Source organism: Lineus longissimus, chromosome 4 (genome assembly GCF_910592395.1).
Source record: "Lineus longissimus chromosome 4, tnLinLong1.2, whole genome shotgun sequence".
Lineage (NCBI taxonomy): Eukaryota > Metazoa > Nemertea > Pilidiophora > Heteronemertea > Lineidae > Lineus > Lineus longissimus.
The window spans coordinates 15,191,705-15,210,284 of NC_088311.1; the positions used below are offsets into that span (position 1 = coordinate 15,191,705).

The 18,580-nt window shown below is 41.9% G+C and overlaps 1 protein-coding gene across 4 annotated transcripts in view; it reads left to right on the plus strand.

Annotated features, from left to right (window-relative positions):
• LOC135485978 (uncharacterized) overlaps positions 1-18,580 on the plus strand; it is a 128,584-nt gene that overhangs the window by 40,510 nt on the left and 69,494 nt on the right. For all 4 annotated transcript variants that reach the window (XR_010446661.1, XM_064768416.1, XM_064768417.1 and 1 more), the window contains 4 exons: positions 1,233-1,750; positions 2,748-5,068; positions 13,697-13,819; positions 15,873-15,995. Coding sequence is in view for 3 of the 4 variants with exons in the window: in XM_064768416.1 (XP_064624486.1) it covers positions 1,233-1,750; positions 2,748-5,068; positions 13,697-13,819; positions 15,873-15,995 (3,085 nt within the window). In the remaining variant the exon portion in view is untranslated. The remainder of the gene's footprint in view (positions 1-1,232; positions 1,751-2,747; positions 5,069-13,696; positions 13,820-15,872; positions 15,996-18,580) is intronic.

Consider the following 18,580-nt stretch of genomic DNA (forward strand, 5'->3'; position numbering starts at 1 on the left):
AATACAACAGGGGCCCTGTGATTTTAGACAACAACTCCCTTATCTTACACCCAAAAGTCATGAAATTTTCAGGAAATGTGTTCTTTATGGTGTACCTATTACGTTTATGGCCACTAAAGTTTATTTTGATGACTTTATACCCGACTTTAAAGCGAACTGGAACCGCCGAGCCAGTTCGTATGACCTCGTTTTCATTTCCCGCGTATCGGGTGATCAGAACGAGGCATGAATGAAACATGGCGCCTAGCTGTCAATCATTGAGTGACGTCACTACTATGGAATTTACTACGAAAACTCATGAATGAAAGATCGCATGACTCACGGCTGTTTGACAGATGTCAAAAGCACGAGGCCTGAGGCTGTGTGTATGCGTGTATATGTCCGTTAGCATGGTCTGCAGGCTATCATAGAGCATAGATGTAGAGATAAAGATGGAAGCGACGAGTGACCAAGATGCTAGCGATTTTTTGTCGATTTCGGCGATATTGGCGGAGCCAGAGGCACCAGAGATGTCCGCGGAAGGAGATAGTTTTGCGGAGGGCGACCTGGAGAGGTGGATGCGGACTATTCATCCCTAAAAAGTGTGATATCTCTATTATGAGTGACTTGTTATCGATGACATTTTGGTAGGTTCTCCTAGCAAGGATACATCACATAATGTCGGGGTTTTGATTTGACCTAATTTTCAAAGTCATATAGGTCAAAAGGCGTAAATTGCCCATTTGAGTGTAACTATGGCATGTTTCTTAACCGAAAAAGCTATGAACTTGAAATTTTGAACACATGATTCCCTACGTCAGTCATGTTACCTCGGACAGAAAATGTCCATCCGATCTGATTCTCGGCTTGGCCACCTGGAGGCCAAAACTAAAAAAGGTAAAAAGCGCTCGATAATTTCTTAATTTTTATTGTAGGTACATGAAATGACGATACATGACATGTCACGCATGTTTTGATTTGACCTCCTTTTCAAGGTCACAGAGGTCAAAAAGCGTAAATAGGCTGATGGTGGCACGTTTGGTAACGACTAGGGCTATTGACTTTATTGGTAAAAATTTAGCCAAATGTTATGAAATCTTGTCAACTAAATTTCGGTCCGGTTCGATTCCTGGTTTGGCCACCAGCTGCATAAAATCAAAAACAATATTATGTCTGTGAGGGAGGTGAGCACAATGGCCCTGGCCATTTCATTTGACTCACCCAACGTTGAACTTTCATAAAATACTTTTCAGGGTAGTGCAACATCACTGCATGAGATGTCTTCCTTTGCATCATCCTCACGATCTTCCACTTTCTCAGAAACTGAACGGTTGCTGCAAATCAGGGGAGTTGGATCAGGGGAGTTTCCAACACCAATGAACACAGGCTCAAAAAATGTTGAGTCACTACAGAGAGGGACAGTGGTATCAGATGTCTTCCCAGAACCGGTAAATCAAATGGCACAAAACTTGAAGGAGCGCTCTGTATCAGATACTGCAAGATCCAATACGGGTACTCTACATAGGGGACGAGAAGTAAATAGTTCTCCCTCAGTGCAGATTGAGAACAAATTGTGTGCTCAAAAAGAAGAAGTAATCAAGCAAACTTCAGCTGGTACCATCTCCATCACTGCAGTTGTTGCTAGCGCTAGCCAGGGTCTCATTGTGTCAGGCACGGACATCACAGGATCATTGACGAAAGATGCCATATCTGAGCCCCCAGCATCTGCACTCCCAGCATCTGCACTGAAGAATGCAAAAATCAGAAGAAAGTGAGTTTAAAGCAAGTTTAACCCTTCTGCACCCAGCCTCATAATTTTGCGAGTTCACTTACAGGTATATGGTGTCACAGCCCAGCCTTGCAGAATTGGGAGTTCATGTCGTCCCTGAGACAATTCTAAGAACTACATCGTCTTCCTGAATGTTCGCATAATTTATCATATATCTTTGCATGATTGCCTTTGGACACGTTCTTCGTCATGGTCATCCAGATCTTATAATTTCCTCCTTTGGTCCTCGTTGGGCATAAAGTTACGTGTTTTCGCAATCGACTTCTTCACCAATCACATTCAAAATACCTCTTGGTCAGATGGACGCTGAAATATAGAAAAAACTACATTTGTTTTGAACATCGAAGTGCTGGTATCTAAAAATACCTGCTTTGCCAGAATCGAAAAAAGTATGATGAAAAAACTACCATTTCAAGCAAAATAAGGACTGACTCTCTAAGCCATTTTTGGGCTCGCTTTGCGTATAGTGCCATTTATTTCGTAAAATGGAGTATACGGTAAAGTGTACGATATCCCTGCATACCCGCACCCGGTATACATGTAGACTGGGGGGCCTGGATCCCAACTTAGCTTCGCAAAAGTTTCATTGTAAAATGGTTAGCATTACTCAATCTCACTATCTTAGGGACAAAGTGTGCATTGAGTTGAGTGCAGTGCAGCCATATCTTTTTTTCAGGTGTAATCAACCATGCATCCCATGCATTTGAACTTTTAGCCAATGCGAGCGTGTTTTAGATGCGGTGATTTTTTTCAATAGTGACTTGAGTGTGTAGGAAAAATGTGAAGATTTGTCTGCCTCATCCTGCATATGACCATCTGTTTAATCCAGGGTCAGTAACGTGTGCGAGGTGAGGAGGATACGACTAACTCTTTTTTTTTCATGGATGGGACTACTGAGGGCCTGTAGTAGGCATTGTACGGACCCGGCATATATTCGGAAGCAAAAGGGTTAAGCAGAGACCAACTTTTATATTTTCAGGATCAGTTATTCAGAAGAGGAAACAAAAAAGTCCATGCAGAATGCCAAACTTCGAAGACTGGGGGGAGGATGTGATCAGGTTCATAGAAATGAATCAGATGATCAGAATGTCATTGACAACTGTACAAAAGAATGCACAATTGTGTCGAAAGAAAAAGGAGGGGTGTGTGTTCCAGATGATAAATGTGACAGCCAAATATCTTCTATGGAGAGTATTCAACATCCTGTTAATACAAGTATTCATTATCCACATATGTGCGTTGGGCCAGGGGAAAAAATTGTGCTTGACTGTGTTGAGGTGCCTCCACTCGGGGAAGTAAATCAAAGGGAACCGAATGAAAGCTGTGTTGAGAAAGTGAATGAACTAATGAGAAAATCCATGCAGGATCAAAACGGAATAAAAGAAGCTGAAACCGTTCAAACCCAACATATATCTGTGTGTGTTAAACCATCAAATCTATATTGTACATCAGTATTAATCCAAAGGAATCAGGTTCAGCCAACTGATAGATCAGTTAGAAGAGTCACAATGAGTGTTGGGCAGCAGTTTAGTAGTAGCGAATCTGAACACCAACCTGGGGACAAGAACATGGACTGTTCATTGATAAAAGCTCAAGGCCAAATAGAGGTTCTGAATGCTGCTAATACGAGGATAAACAAACGGGCTAGAAAACCAATAGATAAATGTTTTGAAGCTTTACCAGTCAATGTCTCAAAATCCAAGCAACAATCAAAAGTAGGCGCAGTTGTTGGTGGTATGAATTCACAGAACAAAAAGAGAGAAGTGAAGTCTGGTAATATTCATTCGAGCAGGGCACAATCTAATTACCAACAATCTGTCAACAGAACCAAAGACAATAATTCTGATAAACTGTCCTCTCAGTCATCAATCAATGACCATCGTGAACTAGCAGAATTGAAATCAAGGAAAAAGTTGTTGCAGAAATATTGCCATGATGAGGCTGACCATGTAACAGAGTTGCATTTAGGATCTGATCCTCAGTTGCATGTATCTAGTCTTCCTGCTGCTATGATAGGTAGGATAACCAAAGAAGGATCGGGCCTTGCATCTCCTGCTCAAGAATTGTGGGAACGGTCAATATCAACGAAACGAGGTAAAAAAACTATGCGACTGATGCATGATCTTACTCCGCAAAGCTTGATGTCTATTAGTTTGGCATCTTCAACAAAAGATAATGTTGAAGTGGCTCCTGAAGAAACTGCTCACTACAACTCTAAAAACATTGAAGATGAAACTGATAAACTCCTTGAGGATGCTGTTTCAGCTAGTTCAGGATTTGCAAAGATGCCAAAAAACTCAAAATGTTTTGAAGATATCCATGTTTCTGGTACATGTTTACGTGTTATCGCCTGTCAGGCGGTGAATAAGATACCAGAGCTTTCAAATGTACAACCAGACTCGAAACAGGTGGAACATAAAAGGACACCAACTTGCAGAGATTCAAGGAAGAGTCCAGCTCATTCCGATATGATGGATATCGATATTGTTAGTGATGAAACTAGAGTAAAACCATCATCAGTGCCTTTGAGGAAAAGTAGCACTTTTGCTGAATCAACATTGAGTGACTTTGAAGATGAGTCTTTTTTCTTCTCATTGAAGAAGCCTGTCGTTGATAACCACTATCTTGAGGATACGAATGGAAACAAATATAAGGTCGTTGATGACAATGAGATTGTATGTCTGAAATCTTTCAAAAAAAAGAAGCATATCATTAGGCATGAAAAAATAGTTGACAAGCACCCTGAAGCCATGCTGCAAGGTAATGAGGAAAAAATTGGGTATGTGGTGACTGACACAAAAGTAGTTGACAACCAGAACTTGAACATAGTTACTCTGGACGGATTGGAGACTAATTTAGCCTTTCAAACTGAAGATACTGCAACATCAAAACTTGGGTGTAAGACAAGCGGAAAAAAGAAAAATACAAATAAGAAATTTGTTGACAGCCTATGTAAGAATATTGATATAGATGCCCTAGCTAGTTTGCCAAAACCAGGTCACCTAAAGAAACGCCCTAGTTTACATTCAGATGTGAGCGAGATATTACCCTTGGTTTCCAATGATAACCGAGATGTTTTGTTACCTGTGAAGGCAGATGATTGGACATTATCTGATGAAGCAGTTCCCAGCAGTGAAATGAACAAGTCAACCCAGGAGGAAGAAATGGATGCATCGAAGAGCTTCAATTTTGATGAGTTCATTCCTGGTCAGTTGGAGTCCATTGGCCTTCCCACACAAAGATTTGTGCAGCCTAAAACTGACAAGAAGCAAGAGAGATCATCTCATGAATTAAAAAAAGGTTAGTCTACCATACAATTTCGAAAATCATGATTTTTTGCTTGCCTGATTATAGCTGATGATATATTAATGAAGTTTTGTTTGTTATGGCACAGAGACAGACACCTTATTTCATATCCGTCAGAACTGCATACAGCTGTTTAGCCTGGGGTTCACGGTGTATCCCAGGGGGACAAAACCATTGACCACGTTATAACGATGTCGTGAGTTCCACTGAAAACCAGAAAAACATAAGTCATAAATTCTGTAGGTTGAACATGTTAAAGGTTAGCACAATGGCTTGTGGCTGATTTCCTCTTCTGCTGCATATAAAATATTGGGCTGCTTATAAAATATTGGGCCTAGAGTGTTCACACATATGTAGATTTTTATTGAAAACTCGGGGCTATTGCTTACAAGCATTTGCAGCCCTGGACAAAAGTAAAATTACAAAATTTACATTGGCATACACGGGGAAGCATTAACAGGAATAAGTGCAGTGGAGCTCTGAGTGAGATTGACGACAAGTTGCAGGGAAAGGGCCAAACAACAAATAAGAAAAAGGAGGCTAATTTACATTCACAATAGTACAAATATTGTGGATAAACCTGCTAACCCTAACCATAGCCTGGACATTACTGGCTTTTGTGAAATAATTGAAACCATAGAGTAACGCCTGCCACCTGTTCTCAGTATCTCTCAGAGAACCATATATGTTGGTAAAAAATGATAGCACGCTTAGGTCATGGAATAGATCTTCATGACAAGTGTTAGTAAGAGGGTAACTGAAGAAGAGATGCTTAGTTGTCTGTTTGTTGAAACCACACGGACAGGAGGGATTGAGAATGTTTGAAAAATTGTGGGTAAGCAGGTGGTTCCTGAATATGAGATCTCGGCAAGTTTTGTTGAAAAGAATTTCTTCCCAACGTGAAAGTTTTAATCTAGTAGTTACTAAGTAGTTTTTACGCCCTTTAATGTACACACGAGTGTTGAATTTGAAGGAGATGTTTGCACCTGAAAAGGAAGCCTTACCAATTGGCAAAAAGCAAGGTTCTTTCACCAAAATAGGATACCGTATTTGATGGTGTATAAGTCGCATGGGTGTATAAGTCGCACCCCCAACTTTGGCTCCAAAAGTTTATGTAAAATGTTTTTTGCCACTTACCAAGTCTAACATAACTATTTCATGAGTTCCATGGCGAAAGGCCTATTCCAAATTGTCTGAATCAAATCCCTCGAATTCTGAATCGTCATCGTAGCCATCAAACGCCCGAATACGTTGAGAATCGGTAATGTCATTGTCACCATCCATGCTCTCCTGATCCTGGTCGGCTGCCTCGAACGCATGCACGCGGTCTTGATCCGTGACATTTTCATTCTCGTCGGGGTCCATGTCTCTCCACAGCCAGTTGTCCTCAACTCCGTCTAGTGCATTTGATATGCCCGTCTTCAAAAAGGACTTCCGAACGATTCCGGCGTCAACTGTATCCCATGCCCGACTCACCCAAGCACAAATGATTCCTGGCGATGCTGCCCGCATTTTCCCCGTTGCCGTGAACGTGTGGTCATCATCACTCTGCATCCAAGACTCCCATTCGTATCGAAGTGCATCTTTGAAATGTTTAGTGAGACTAACATCAATCGGCTGAAGGAGTTTGGTACACCCCCCTGGAATGACTGCACAGTGTGTGTTACGCCGTTCACGAAGGTTTTGCTTTGCCGAATCAACAAGGTGTGCCCGCATGCTGTCAAACACAAGCAAACTCAAGTCATTTCTTATTCCACCGGGCCTCCTGCGCCAGATTTCCGATATCCTCACATTCATCATGTTCTCATCCATCCACCCTTTAGCTTGTACTTGCACATTCACTGTGACCGGAAAATTATCCCTGGGCATAGTTTTACGCTTGAATATAATCATCGGTTTCAATTTAGTGCCATCTGCCATGCAGGCAAGAACAACAGTAAAGTGAGTTTTCTCATGACCGGTGGTTTTCACAGCAATAGTTTTATCGCCTTTTTGGCTCACCGTAGGGGAGTCTATGCAATACCGCAGTGTCCGTCGTCGTCCGTCGTCGTCGTCGTCGTCGTTGTCCGTCGTATCCTAGTTCAAAAACAGTGGCACGTTTTTTAACCGCTAGGCCTATGAACTTAAAACTTTGTACACATGACCCCCTAGGTCAGATGACCCCTGACACTAAATTTCTGTCTGATCTGATTCTCTACTTGGCCACCAGGGGGCCAAATGTGGATATCTAAAAAGTGTGATATCTCGCTTATTAGTGACTTGTTTTCGATAAAACTTTTGTGGTAGGTACTCATAGCAAGGATACATCATATAGCTTACGGGTTTTTAATTTGATCCACTTTTCAAGGTTGCAGAGGTCAAATGGCGTGAATTGGCCGTTTGAGTGTAACTATGGCATGTTTCTCAACCACCAAAGCTATGAGCTTGAAACTTGGTACATATAACCCCCTATATCAGATAACCTCTGGTGCTGAATTTCAGCCTGATCTGATTCTTGACTTTGCCACCAGGGGGCCAAAACAGAAAAAGTAAGAAGTGCAATAGCCTGCTTATTAGCAAATTGTTTTTGATGAAATTTTTATGGCAGGGACCCCTAGCAAGGTTACCTCAGATGTTGCACGATTTTTCGGATTTGACCTACTTTTTAAGGTCGCAGAGGTCAAATGGCGTAAATTTGCCGTTTGAGTGTAACTATGGCACGTTTCTCAACCTCAACAGTTATGAACTTGAAACTTTGAACAAATGACCCCCTAGGTCAGTTGACCTTTTACACTGAATTTTGGTTCGGTCTGATTATTGACTTGGCCACCAGGGGGCCCAAACTCAAAACTCAAAAAGTGTGATTTCTCGCTTATTACTGATTTGTTTTTGATAAAAGTTTCATGGTAGGTACTCCTAGCAAGGATACATCACATATCTTACGGGTTTTTGATTTGACCCACCTTTCAAGTTCACAGAGGTCAAAGTTGAAAACTTTACCGTTCTTGGTACGTTTTGTCGTTGTTCAATGTAAAGAGTTTTAATTTTGTGTAATGATGCATCTAAGAAGCCACTATTTGTATGCCAAGTTTCAGCCAGATCGGAATTCAAATATGGCCGAAATTGCATGTTTTGTGGGTTTTTCCTCGTATTGTGGCAATCCAAAGGTCGTGAGTTCAAACCCCGGTCAAGGACAGCCAAAAATATTTTTATTTTTCATCTTTTCCTTTTTTCTTTTCTGAGTTCTATCTTACATTTTCTTCATTTTTTGATTTATTTGGTGCCATAGATTTAATTAGGCGGCCATCTTGGAAATCGTTTTTTGCCGATTGCTGTAGTGTAACGAGTGATGAAATTGTTATGGTCGGGTGGATGTGTCTACATCACATATCACCCTGGTTTGTTATTTGACCTACCTTTCAGGGTCACTGAGGTCAAAGTTAAAAATATATTCACCATTGTCATGGAGTGGCACGTTTCTTCACTATCATTTTCACCTAGACTCTACAAGCTTGGAAGCACAAGTCTCGGATTCACCACTTGGCCAGGGCCGGCTCTGAACTGGTCACAGATGCATGTATAAATTATGAGAGGCCTACATACTGTAGCACTTTCTGTAACTGTCTACCAAAAATACTTACGGTGAGCACAATGGCCCCTGGCCGTTTCATTTGTGCACAGTATGATTCATTGGAATGTCAAATGTGCAAGGGGTTTCATCCATGTTCCCAATGCAAGAGATCAAGTATCCGTGCTGCCTACGCATCCGTATAACAAATCGATGAAAACTGATAACTTTATCGTCAAGGTCAGCTTGAAGGGCTTGCGCAAGTGTTGTTCTGGTCCGAATGACAAGGTCATGCCGTTTCATGAAATGGTAGCACCAACCCTCACTGCCGATGAATTCATCCCTTATATCCTCATATGCTTCATCATGCCTAACAACAGTTAGTGCTTTTTGACGGATCATGATAGTGTTCACCGAGCGTCCAGAATCTCGTAAATCCGTAACCCACCCGACAAGTTCTCGTTCCAATTCTGGCCAGAGGGCATCCTTCCCGCGCCTTGCTCGTTTTTTTCTCGGCATTTCTTTGATGGTGTCCTGATTCCTGCGCCAATCACGCACCAGTTTCTCACTTACTGCATACTGCCGACCAGCAGCCCGATTCCCGCCATTCTCCTCTGCATACTTGACCACTTCTAGCTTGAATTTCCCGGTATAACTGAATCTTTTCGGCATTTTTGCTATTGTAAACCACTCGACCATGCGTGTGTGCAATACAATACAAGTGTGACCTTGATCTCTCGCGTGCTATCATTTGGTGCGCTGTGATTGCTACGTGGGGCTCCCGATGGGGGATTTTTGGGTTGCGTCATTTCGCCGTTCACGGACCTTTGGTGTATAAGTCGCACTTCCGTATATAGGTCGCACCCCCCACTTCGGCAGAAAAAGGTGCGACATATACACCATCAAATACGGTAATACACTACAGGAAGCCTTACGGGGTGTTTCAAAATCAGTGGCTCTCTATAAAAAAAACAGGGGACTAGCTCAGATATTTGTGCATGCAGAGATGATCTTTTCAGGTTTTCACCTTTCCTATGGGTTAAATTTGATGGCCCCGCACATATTGTGCTGAGAATGGCCATTTTTTTTGCTGCAGCTCAATTTGTGTCCTGGACATAACCCATTTGGACCATTTTTGTATCAAAGTTTGAGATTTTCAGCTAATCTAGGGCACTTTTGAGGGCGGGGCTTTTGGGTGTGTCTGGCAAGGGTATCTCACCACAGAAAATGTCTGGCAGTGGCCATTCATGATGTGAGGGGTCATAACGAACATTTTCCAGCAAGTTTTTTCTGGTTAGCTTTTCAGCTAATCTAGGTCACTTTTGAGGGCGGGGTTTTTGGGTGTGTCTGGCAGGGATAACCCACCACTAAAAAAGTCTGGCAGTGGCCATTCATCGTACATGGGGTCATAACGAACATTTTCCAGCAAATTTTGTCTGGTTAGCTTTTCAGCTAACCTAGGTCACTTTTGGGGTGGCAGTTATGTAAGTCTGGCAAGGGTATCCCACCACTAAAAATGTCTGGCAGTTGCATTTCAAGATACCGTGGGGTACACCGAACATGTTGGAGTTGATTTGAATCAGTTAGCTGATGAGCTAATCTAGCTTATTTTTTGGCAGCCTTTCAGTGGACCCCACGGCCACACCCACCACAACTGACCAGCCAGACGTACATTTCTATATGCTCGGATATGTATAGAATATCAAAATACTTAACAAAATTGGTTAGCTTTTCAGCTACCCTCGACCCCTCTGGCTCCTGCTCTATATGCAGATATATACTACATAGACAGCGTACATCCTTAATTAGTTGTATAAAAGCATTAGTTTGAGCTACTACACACCAAGCTTTATTCTTTGTAATTAGAGCACAAGGGGTCAAACAACTCAATGGACTGCAATTAATGTTAGAATATACAGTAGCTTGGCAATGTGATGAGCAGTGAAGATAATTAAGCGAAACAGAAGAGAGTAGAGAGGTGTCCGCCCTACAGAGGTTTTGGTTCAAGCAAATGACTTAGAAAAAATCGGGACTGAACGAACATGTCCATAATGCGGAGGTGTCCGCCTGGCAGATGTGTCCGCCTGGCAGATGTGTCCGCAAGGGGAGGTTCTACTGTACTGTGATTCCAGGATGTGGGAGCTGGTTAGGAGCCATTGGGTAGATGTTATGTCCACATCGTTTGGTGCTCTGGAGGGTGAACTCCTGGTCAGATTTCTTTAGTTTGTTTTTGGCTTACCATAGGGGAGTCCATAAAACAGTGCAGTGTCCGTCGTCCGTCGTCGTCGTCTGTATCCTGTTTCAAAACCGCTTAACCGCTTAAGCTATGACTTGAAACTTTGTACACAGGCCCCCCCCCCCCCCAGGTCAGGTGACCTCTAACAATGTTTATGGTCCGATCTGGTTCTTCACTTGGCCACCAGGGGGCCAGAGCAGAAACCTAAAAAGTGTGATATCTCTCTTATGAGTGACTTGTTTTCAATAAAATCTTTATGGTAGGTTCTCAGAGCAAGGATACATAACAATCCTACGGCTTTTTGATTTGACCTAATTTTCAAGGTCACAGTGGTCAAATGGTGTGAATTGGCCGTTTGAGTGTAACTATGGCACACTCTTAACCGCTAAAGCTATGAACTTGAAATTTGATACACATGACTCCCTATGTCATGTAACCTCTGACACTAAATTTCAGTTCGATCTGATTCTTAACTTGGCCACCAGTGGGCCAGAAGTGGTAACCTAAAAAGTGTGATATCTCTCTTATGAGTGATTTATTTTCGATAAAATTTTTATGGTAGGTTCTCCTAGCAAGGATACATCACATATCGTATGAGTTTTTTGTTTGACCTACTTTTCAAGGTCACAGAGGTCAAATGGCATAAATTAGTCGTTTGAGTGTAACTGTGGCACGTTTCTTAACTGATAAACCTATGAACTTGAAATTTGCTACACATGACATCCCTACATGTAACCTCAGACTTTCGATCTGTTCTGATTCTCGACTTGGCCACCAGGAGGCCAAAAGTAAAAAAGGTAAAAAGTGCAATATCTTGTTTATTAGTGACTTGTTTTCGATGATATTTTTATGGTTGGCACTCCAAGCAACGATACATCACATGTCATACCGACTTTGGTTTGACCTACGTACTTTCATGTAGCATGTTTCTTAACCAGGATGAATTACTAACTACCAAATATCTATGCGGTAATCACAATGGCCCCTGGGCATTTCATTTATTGGTCCTTGCCTAAAAACCAAACAGGATTTTAGGGTTTCAGCATTCTCAAGGCAGAAATTTAAAAAATCTTCAGTGGAGTCCATTGGTCAGTTTGGATTTCACATCCTGGACTGTTAATGCAGAACGAGTTGCCCCACGGGCTGGATTTTTCGGTGACATGACGGGGTGGGGTGGGAGATGGTGACAGAATGAGTTGCCCTATGGGCTGTAACTTTGTGCCGTGACCTATCGATTTTTGGCCCAATCCAGTATTAAATATGTATTCTTGGATTTTACATCCTGGACTGCAACTGCAGAAAAAGTCGCCTCATGGGCTTGACATTTTCTGTAGCATGATGATTGATGGGTAGGGGTCGGAGTGGTGCCCGATTGATTTTGGGCCCGCACCGATATCCAAAATGGCTTCCAGGTGGCCATCCTTGCTCATTCATTCCAGACTGTAACTACTGAATAAGACAACCGATGGCTTTCAATTCTCTGTAGCATGTGGGAGGGGTGGGAGAGTTGCCTTATCAATTTCTGGTCTGATCTGAAATCCAAGATGGCCATGCCCCTGGCTGCCCTTGTTATTGTTTTCCATTAAAGAGATATACCACCAAGTCATATCAATGCAGGGGCTGACTTCAATCATTTCAGTTATTCATACATGCATTGTTAGCTCTTAGTAGAGGTGAGCTTATCCCATACCGTGGCGTCCGTCGCCCGTCGTCGTCGTCGTCGTCGGCGTCGGCGTCGTCGTCGTCCGTCGTCGTCCGTCGTCAGTTAGCAAGGCACGTTTCGTAACTGTTAGAGCTATTGAGTTGAAACTTGGTACACATGTACCCTTATGTAATGACACCTTGGAGACCAAGTTTTGGTCCGATTCGTTTCATGGTTTGGCCACCAGGGGGCCAAACGTTAAAAGTGAAAATATGCAATATCTCCCTTAATAGTAGTCGGGAAATTTTGAAAAAAATATGGTAGGTACTTCTAGCAAAGGTGCATCATATATCCTCCGGGTTTTTGATTTGACCTCCTTTTCAAGGTCACAGAGGTCAAATGGTGTAAATTGGCCGTTAGGATGTAACGATGGCACGTTTCTAAACTGCAATGACTATTGATACCAAATTTGGTACACATTTACCCCTCAGTCAGGTGATCTCAGGGACCGAAGTTTGGTCCAATATGATTCACCACTTGACCACCAGGGGGCAAAATCCCAAAACCTTAAAAATGTGATTATTCCTTAACTTCTTGCCCGATTGCCACCAATTTGATATCATGGGTACATCTAACCACCATACAGTATATGTCACACAGGTTTTTAATTTGACCTTCTTGTCAAGGTCACAGAGGTCAAATGGTGTAAATTTGCCGTCAGGCCGTAACTATGGCACGTTTCTTAACTGCAATGACTATTGATCACAAATTAAGTACACATGTACCCCTTGGTCAGGTGATCTCAGGTACCGAAGTTTGGTGAGATCTGATTTGCCGTTTGGCCTCCAGGGAGGGGGCCAAATCCTAAATTCTTCAAAATGCCATTATTCCTAGTAATGACTTGCCCGATTGGCACCAATTTTATATCATAGGTACATCTAATTCTAACAACCATTCAATGTGTCACCCGGGTCTTCTTTGATTTGACCTACTTTTCAAGGTCACAGAGGTCGAATGTACTGTAAATTGGCCAATTTGGGGAAATTGTAATTGCTTGGACCTACATCAAACCTAACACTACATGACACAATACCATGCTCTTTATCCATCTTTCCTCCACATGAGGTGAGCACAATGGCCCTGGCCATTTCATTTTTCAACAACATTCATAGAACTGTGAAGCTGTGTTCTTTTTAGCACCAAAGAAGCGATGGAGTCGGTCCTGTAACTCATCCAAGTCGCCACAGAACAGTGCAATTACCACCAATGCAACAACTGCTGCTATACCTGTTGAAGATTTAGATGACAGCGATATAATAGGTAAGAGCTCAGTTGATTCATACGACAAGGGGTCAGTTAAAAGATTATCTATACTATAATGCGCGTTGTGGCCGCTAAATAGGAGGCGATTTTTGTTTCAAAATTGGGCCTCGAAAATGCGTCGAATTCTTGCAACTTTTGGTTTCGTAGGTGTGGATCATAAGTAAGAGTGTCACTGAGGGTGTCATACATCGAATATCTTCGTGGTTTTAGAATAAATAACAACTTTTCAGAGAGCACGCCGACTGGAGAGCTCCGCTCATTCTCAAAAGCATGCACAAACTTCACGCATATTCTCCCTGCCACATCAGTATTAGCTTCCAGCACAAGGAGGATACCGCGGTGACGTCACGGCTTTTCCAAGATGGCGCTGCATATTGTAAACAAACTCGATCCACGGCCAAGGGAAAATCAAGTCATCAAAAAAGTTAGATTTTTCGCATCAAGTCAGAGTTATTAGTACTTTTCTGCTATGAAATAAGTCTTCAGACAATAAGCTATCATTTGAATAATGAAAAGTGCTGTTTTGATGGGGAAAAATAGGGTTTTTTAAACCAAATAGCCGGCACCGATCTTCCAAAATTAGCGATGGTTTCAAAACAGTCTCCCAGATATGGGGCAATCTCTTCATTATCATAATGGGATTTGGAGGCATGTTTACAGATTTTACAAGTTCGAGACCTGTAATACCTAAAACTCGCATAGATCCCCATAGATCCCCTCTATTTGTCGAGTTAGCGCCCCTGTAAGATCATGCATTTTCGGACACTAGAACGAAATCTTCCTGCAGATATCGCGGTTTCGGTGATGATTTAAGGAGAAATTGACTGTTCTTAGAGTTGTATGGGACAGAAATGAGTTCATACTTCATGAATACATGAATATATTATGATATGGGCGGGCTTCTAAGTCAAAACAATAACAAACTCAACTGCATCTCTACTGTATATTGCGTAGTGTATTGCCTAGTGTATTTCGTAGTGTATTTTAGCGGAGACATTATTTCCGCACTTTGGCCACGCCAAACGTCTTTTTTATTCGTGGAAGTTAATCTACTCTGTAAATTTTATTTTACACAGGAAGAATCCATACTAGGTATTGCAATATTTCATGTCTATTGGTGTTTTTGTGTACAGGAGCGCACCAGACAGTGAGACGGAGAGATGTGTTTAGTGCTGGTGCTGTCAGTAGACTGAATCTGATTGGCCATAGCGATCAATAATATGGGTCGGGATCACGTGATGTGACGTCACCGCGGTATCCTCCTTGCTTCCAGCACGTATGTAGTGCTATACAACCTGGTCCATGGTGCAGGGTATTAGCAGGGAGATTAATGATTAGCCTGTTCTATTTTAGTTCTATTCGAGAAACACTGACCTGAGTGATAAGGCAAATTCTGCAGAGTGGCCTACCGGAACATGTAGTCAGGGTATCAATAAACAGTTATGCCAGGATGGACAAAATATGTACAGTGGCCAGCGCTTGCTCTTTGTTTTATTCTTTACTGACAGATGTTGTCAGTTTGAAATGCGTTCTGCATCTCTCCATGCGCCTGGCTTTGGTCCGACAGTGGCATTGGGTACGGGAGTGGGTAGGTGATATGCCTAATATGTGAGGGCCTTATTTGGAACAGGACCTGCTGTCACTGGTCTCAACGCATTGTGCAAAATAGCGTACTCCAATCAATCTATTGGGGGTTGCATGTAGATAGCAGCAATAAGTCCCTAAATGCAGTTAATTTCGTGTTTAACCTTTAATAAAACTTCAGTAACGTTAGAAATTTAATGTAGCTCAATCATCCTGCCCATTTAACTAATGTATATTACATTTCAACTTTGCCCGCTCCATAGGTATATGCTAGTATTCTTAACAGACGATATGGACTTTTGTGTAGTTTTCACCATAATGTGAAATTAACTATTTGATTGGCCTTCTCAAGAAAAATTACATGAAAATACAAAGTTTCACTGATTTCAATCATTTAAGTTATTAATACGTTCATTGTTTTTTCAACAACATTCATAGAAATACTGTGAACCTGTGTTCTTTTTAGCACCAAAGAAGAAATGGAGTCGGTCGCGTAACTCATTCAAGTCTCCACAGAACAGTGCTATTACCACCCATGCAACAACTGCTGCTGTACCTGTTGAAGATTCAGATGACAGTGATATATTAAGTAAGAGTTCAGTTAAAATATTATATTTTTAAAGACTGTGGTCAACATACACAATTTAATTTGGGTGAAAATCACAATGATTCTACTAGCATCGATTGTCGAGCGCAGGCCTTGTCTTTTAAGGAGTGCGTTTGCGCGGCACCTGAATTCAGAACGTGGGGCACGAAAAATGCACATCTAGCAATAAACATTGTTCAATTTTTGCGTGCCAAATGATACTACGAACGTGGTCCTGCATTTAGTCCCAAATTTCACCAAAGGCAGATCGTAGGTGGCGCTTCAATGGGAGAGATGACACCTTGCTAAATGCTGCTGCATAAATTACTATTGATTTTTTGTGTGGTTTTCTGTTCATAGAACAAGCTATTCGCATGCAAAATGGCTGGAGACCCGGAGTTTATTAGCTCAGCTGACAAAGTCAGCGAAGCTGGTCATATTACTAAGGGAATGGTGTCCGTCCTTCCTGCCATCCTTCCATGTCAATTTTGGGCATTTTGTAACCGTAAGACCTAGGCACTTTCTTGACGGTGCTAAATTAGGAATAGCCCAAGGGGAACCCAGAAACCAAAAATTAGCGCGATCCGACCTACATTCGGCGAATGAGGTCATCGGGAAGTTTAAAATTCTTTCCTTTATACCTTGGTCCACAGAGGAATTATTGTTTTCAAATCTGGCCGAATATTTTTTAATAATTTTTCGTTTTGACTTGTAATGGAATCAGTTTAGTTTTCACCGCCAGTTGGCGCTACAGGCACATTTGACAGATTTTTTGACGATTTAAAAGCCCGGGTTATGACGTATAGTTGCGCAGTTGTATTCTGCGCATTGAATTGACCAAGGAACCAGGCTATATTTCAGCATACCCACTGTGCCCGGACCAGTCAAAAGATGGAAGATTGATTTTGCAACAAGTAACCAATTTTCTGCTTAAAAGTAGTCAAGTAGGCGATAATAGAGACCTTCCGCAGCCTTACGAATAGCCTTACGACTACGTTCATGTCATCAGATTTTGCGGTCTTGTGACGTTTTACACATACGATTAGCTAGAATATCATCTGTAGCTACCATGATATCCGTAGTGTGAAAACGGTTTTACAAAACATCATATTTCAGGCGAATAATAATGTCAATAGTGATCGGTCTTAGTTGTTATCATTCTAGAACTAATTTCCTATGCATTTCATTAGTTTTGATCGGAATGTGGTGCCTGGGTGATGTTTTATTCACCCATTGACATGTGAACCATATCCGTCAAAGAGGACACTTTCCATTTAATTCAATGCGGTAACGATGAGCTTTTCGCAATGCAGCGAATACATCAATAACTGCGATTAGATCATCGCCTTTTCAGTACTTGTTACGTGTCACACAGGTATATTAAAGGACTGAAGCAGTAGTCGTCCTCACTTCACGGATATCCAGCGAGATACACGTCAGGTAAATACAGTTTTGGAATAGTTTTCCTTTTGCGATAAAATTATGCTATCTTATTCAAAATCGAACTTTTATTAGTCCCTTAGAATAGACTTAACCCTCAACAGCAAATAGCCGCCCTCCTAACTTTCGGCTCGTCTAGAAAGTGGGAAATATTGGAATTTCAAACTTTTTCCTCTATCTATCCCGTTCTATGTTAAGGGTGATACATGTTGATCATATTTTACCAACTAAAAACCTCCTTTCCTTTCCAGCATGGATACTAAAAAAACACCAACAAGATTTTCCCCGCGCTGGACATCCTTTTATTTGGGAAGTAGTTGCAAAACAACTGCCTTCAGATCAGCAAATGATGGAGATGTTGATTTCCTTAGTTAAGAAGTGATTAGAAGTAAGGAAAGCAGCATTGCCATCATTTGCTGATCCTTCCTAGATATAGATTTTCATGTTACACAACTGTGCTGCAAATAAATCTTCTCTCAAAGTGATATGCAAGTCCTTTCTGAGTAATAAATCTTCTCTCAAAGTGATATGTAAGTCCTTTCTGAGTTGTTTCAAGTTTCTGAGGCGTTTCTTGTAAGATACGATGAATTATGCAAGGTACAAGTAGTTCTCCAAAGTTGGAGGGTCCAGTTCGAAGTACCGACTCGTCTGATTGCCATATAGGAAGGTATGACAATTTAGGAGAACAGCACCCACCAAGTAATATTTTGCAACGGGAGACAGCAGAACCTTCAAATTCTTTCGAAAGTCCAGAAATGCAAATTCGCGTATCAAATGACCAAACTCCCATTCAACGCATTCCCGAACGGACGACATGTTTCTGTTAAACTGCTCCTCCTCCGCAGTCAAAACCGCTCCTCTGAATGGACTGATCAGATATCTCCTAACGGGATACGCTGGGTCACCGTAGATGGCAAACGGACGATCGTTCTGTCTCTTAGATTCCTTTCGTCCGTTACCTCCATGAGCCCACTCATCCTCAGCAAAGCACAATCATGTCGGCGGCCTTCTACAGGACCGTAGAGATGTGCGATTACTCCACAGGGGATCACGATGGATTGAAACTTTAACGCATGAACCCTCTTGTGGCCGTTGTAACAAATCCTTTGGTTACGGGTTGGCCTGCAAATAGGACGCACCGTGCCATC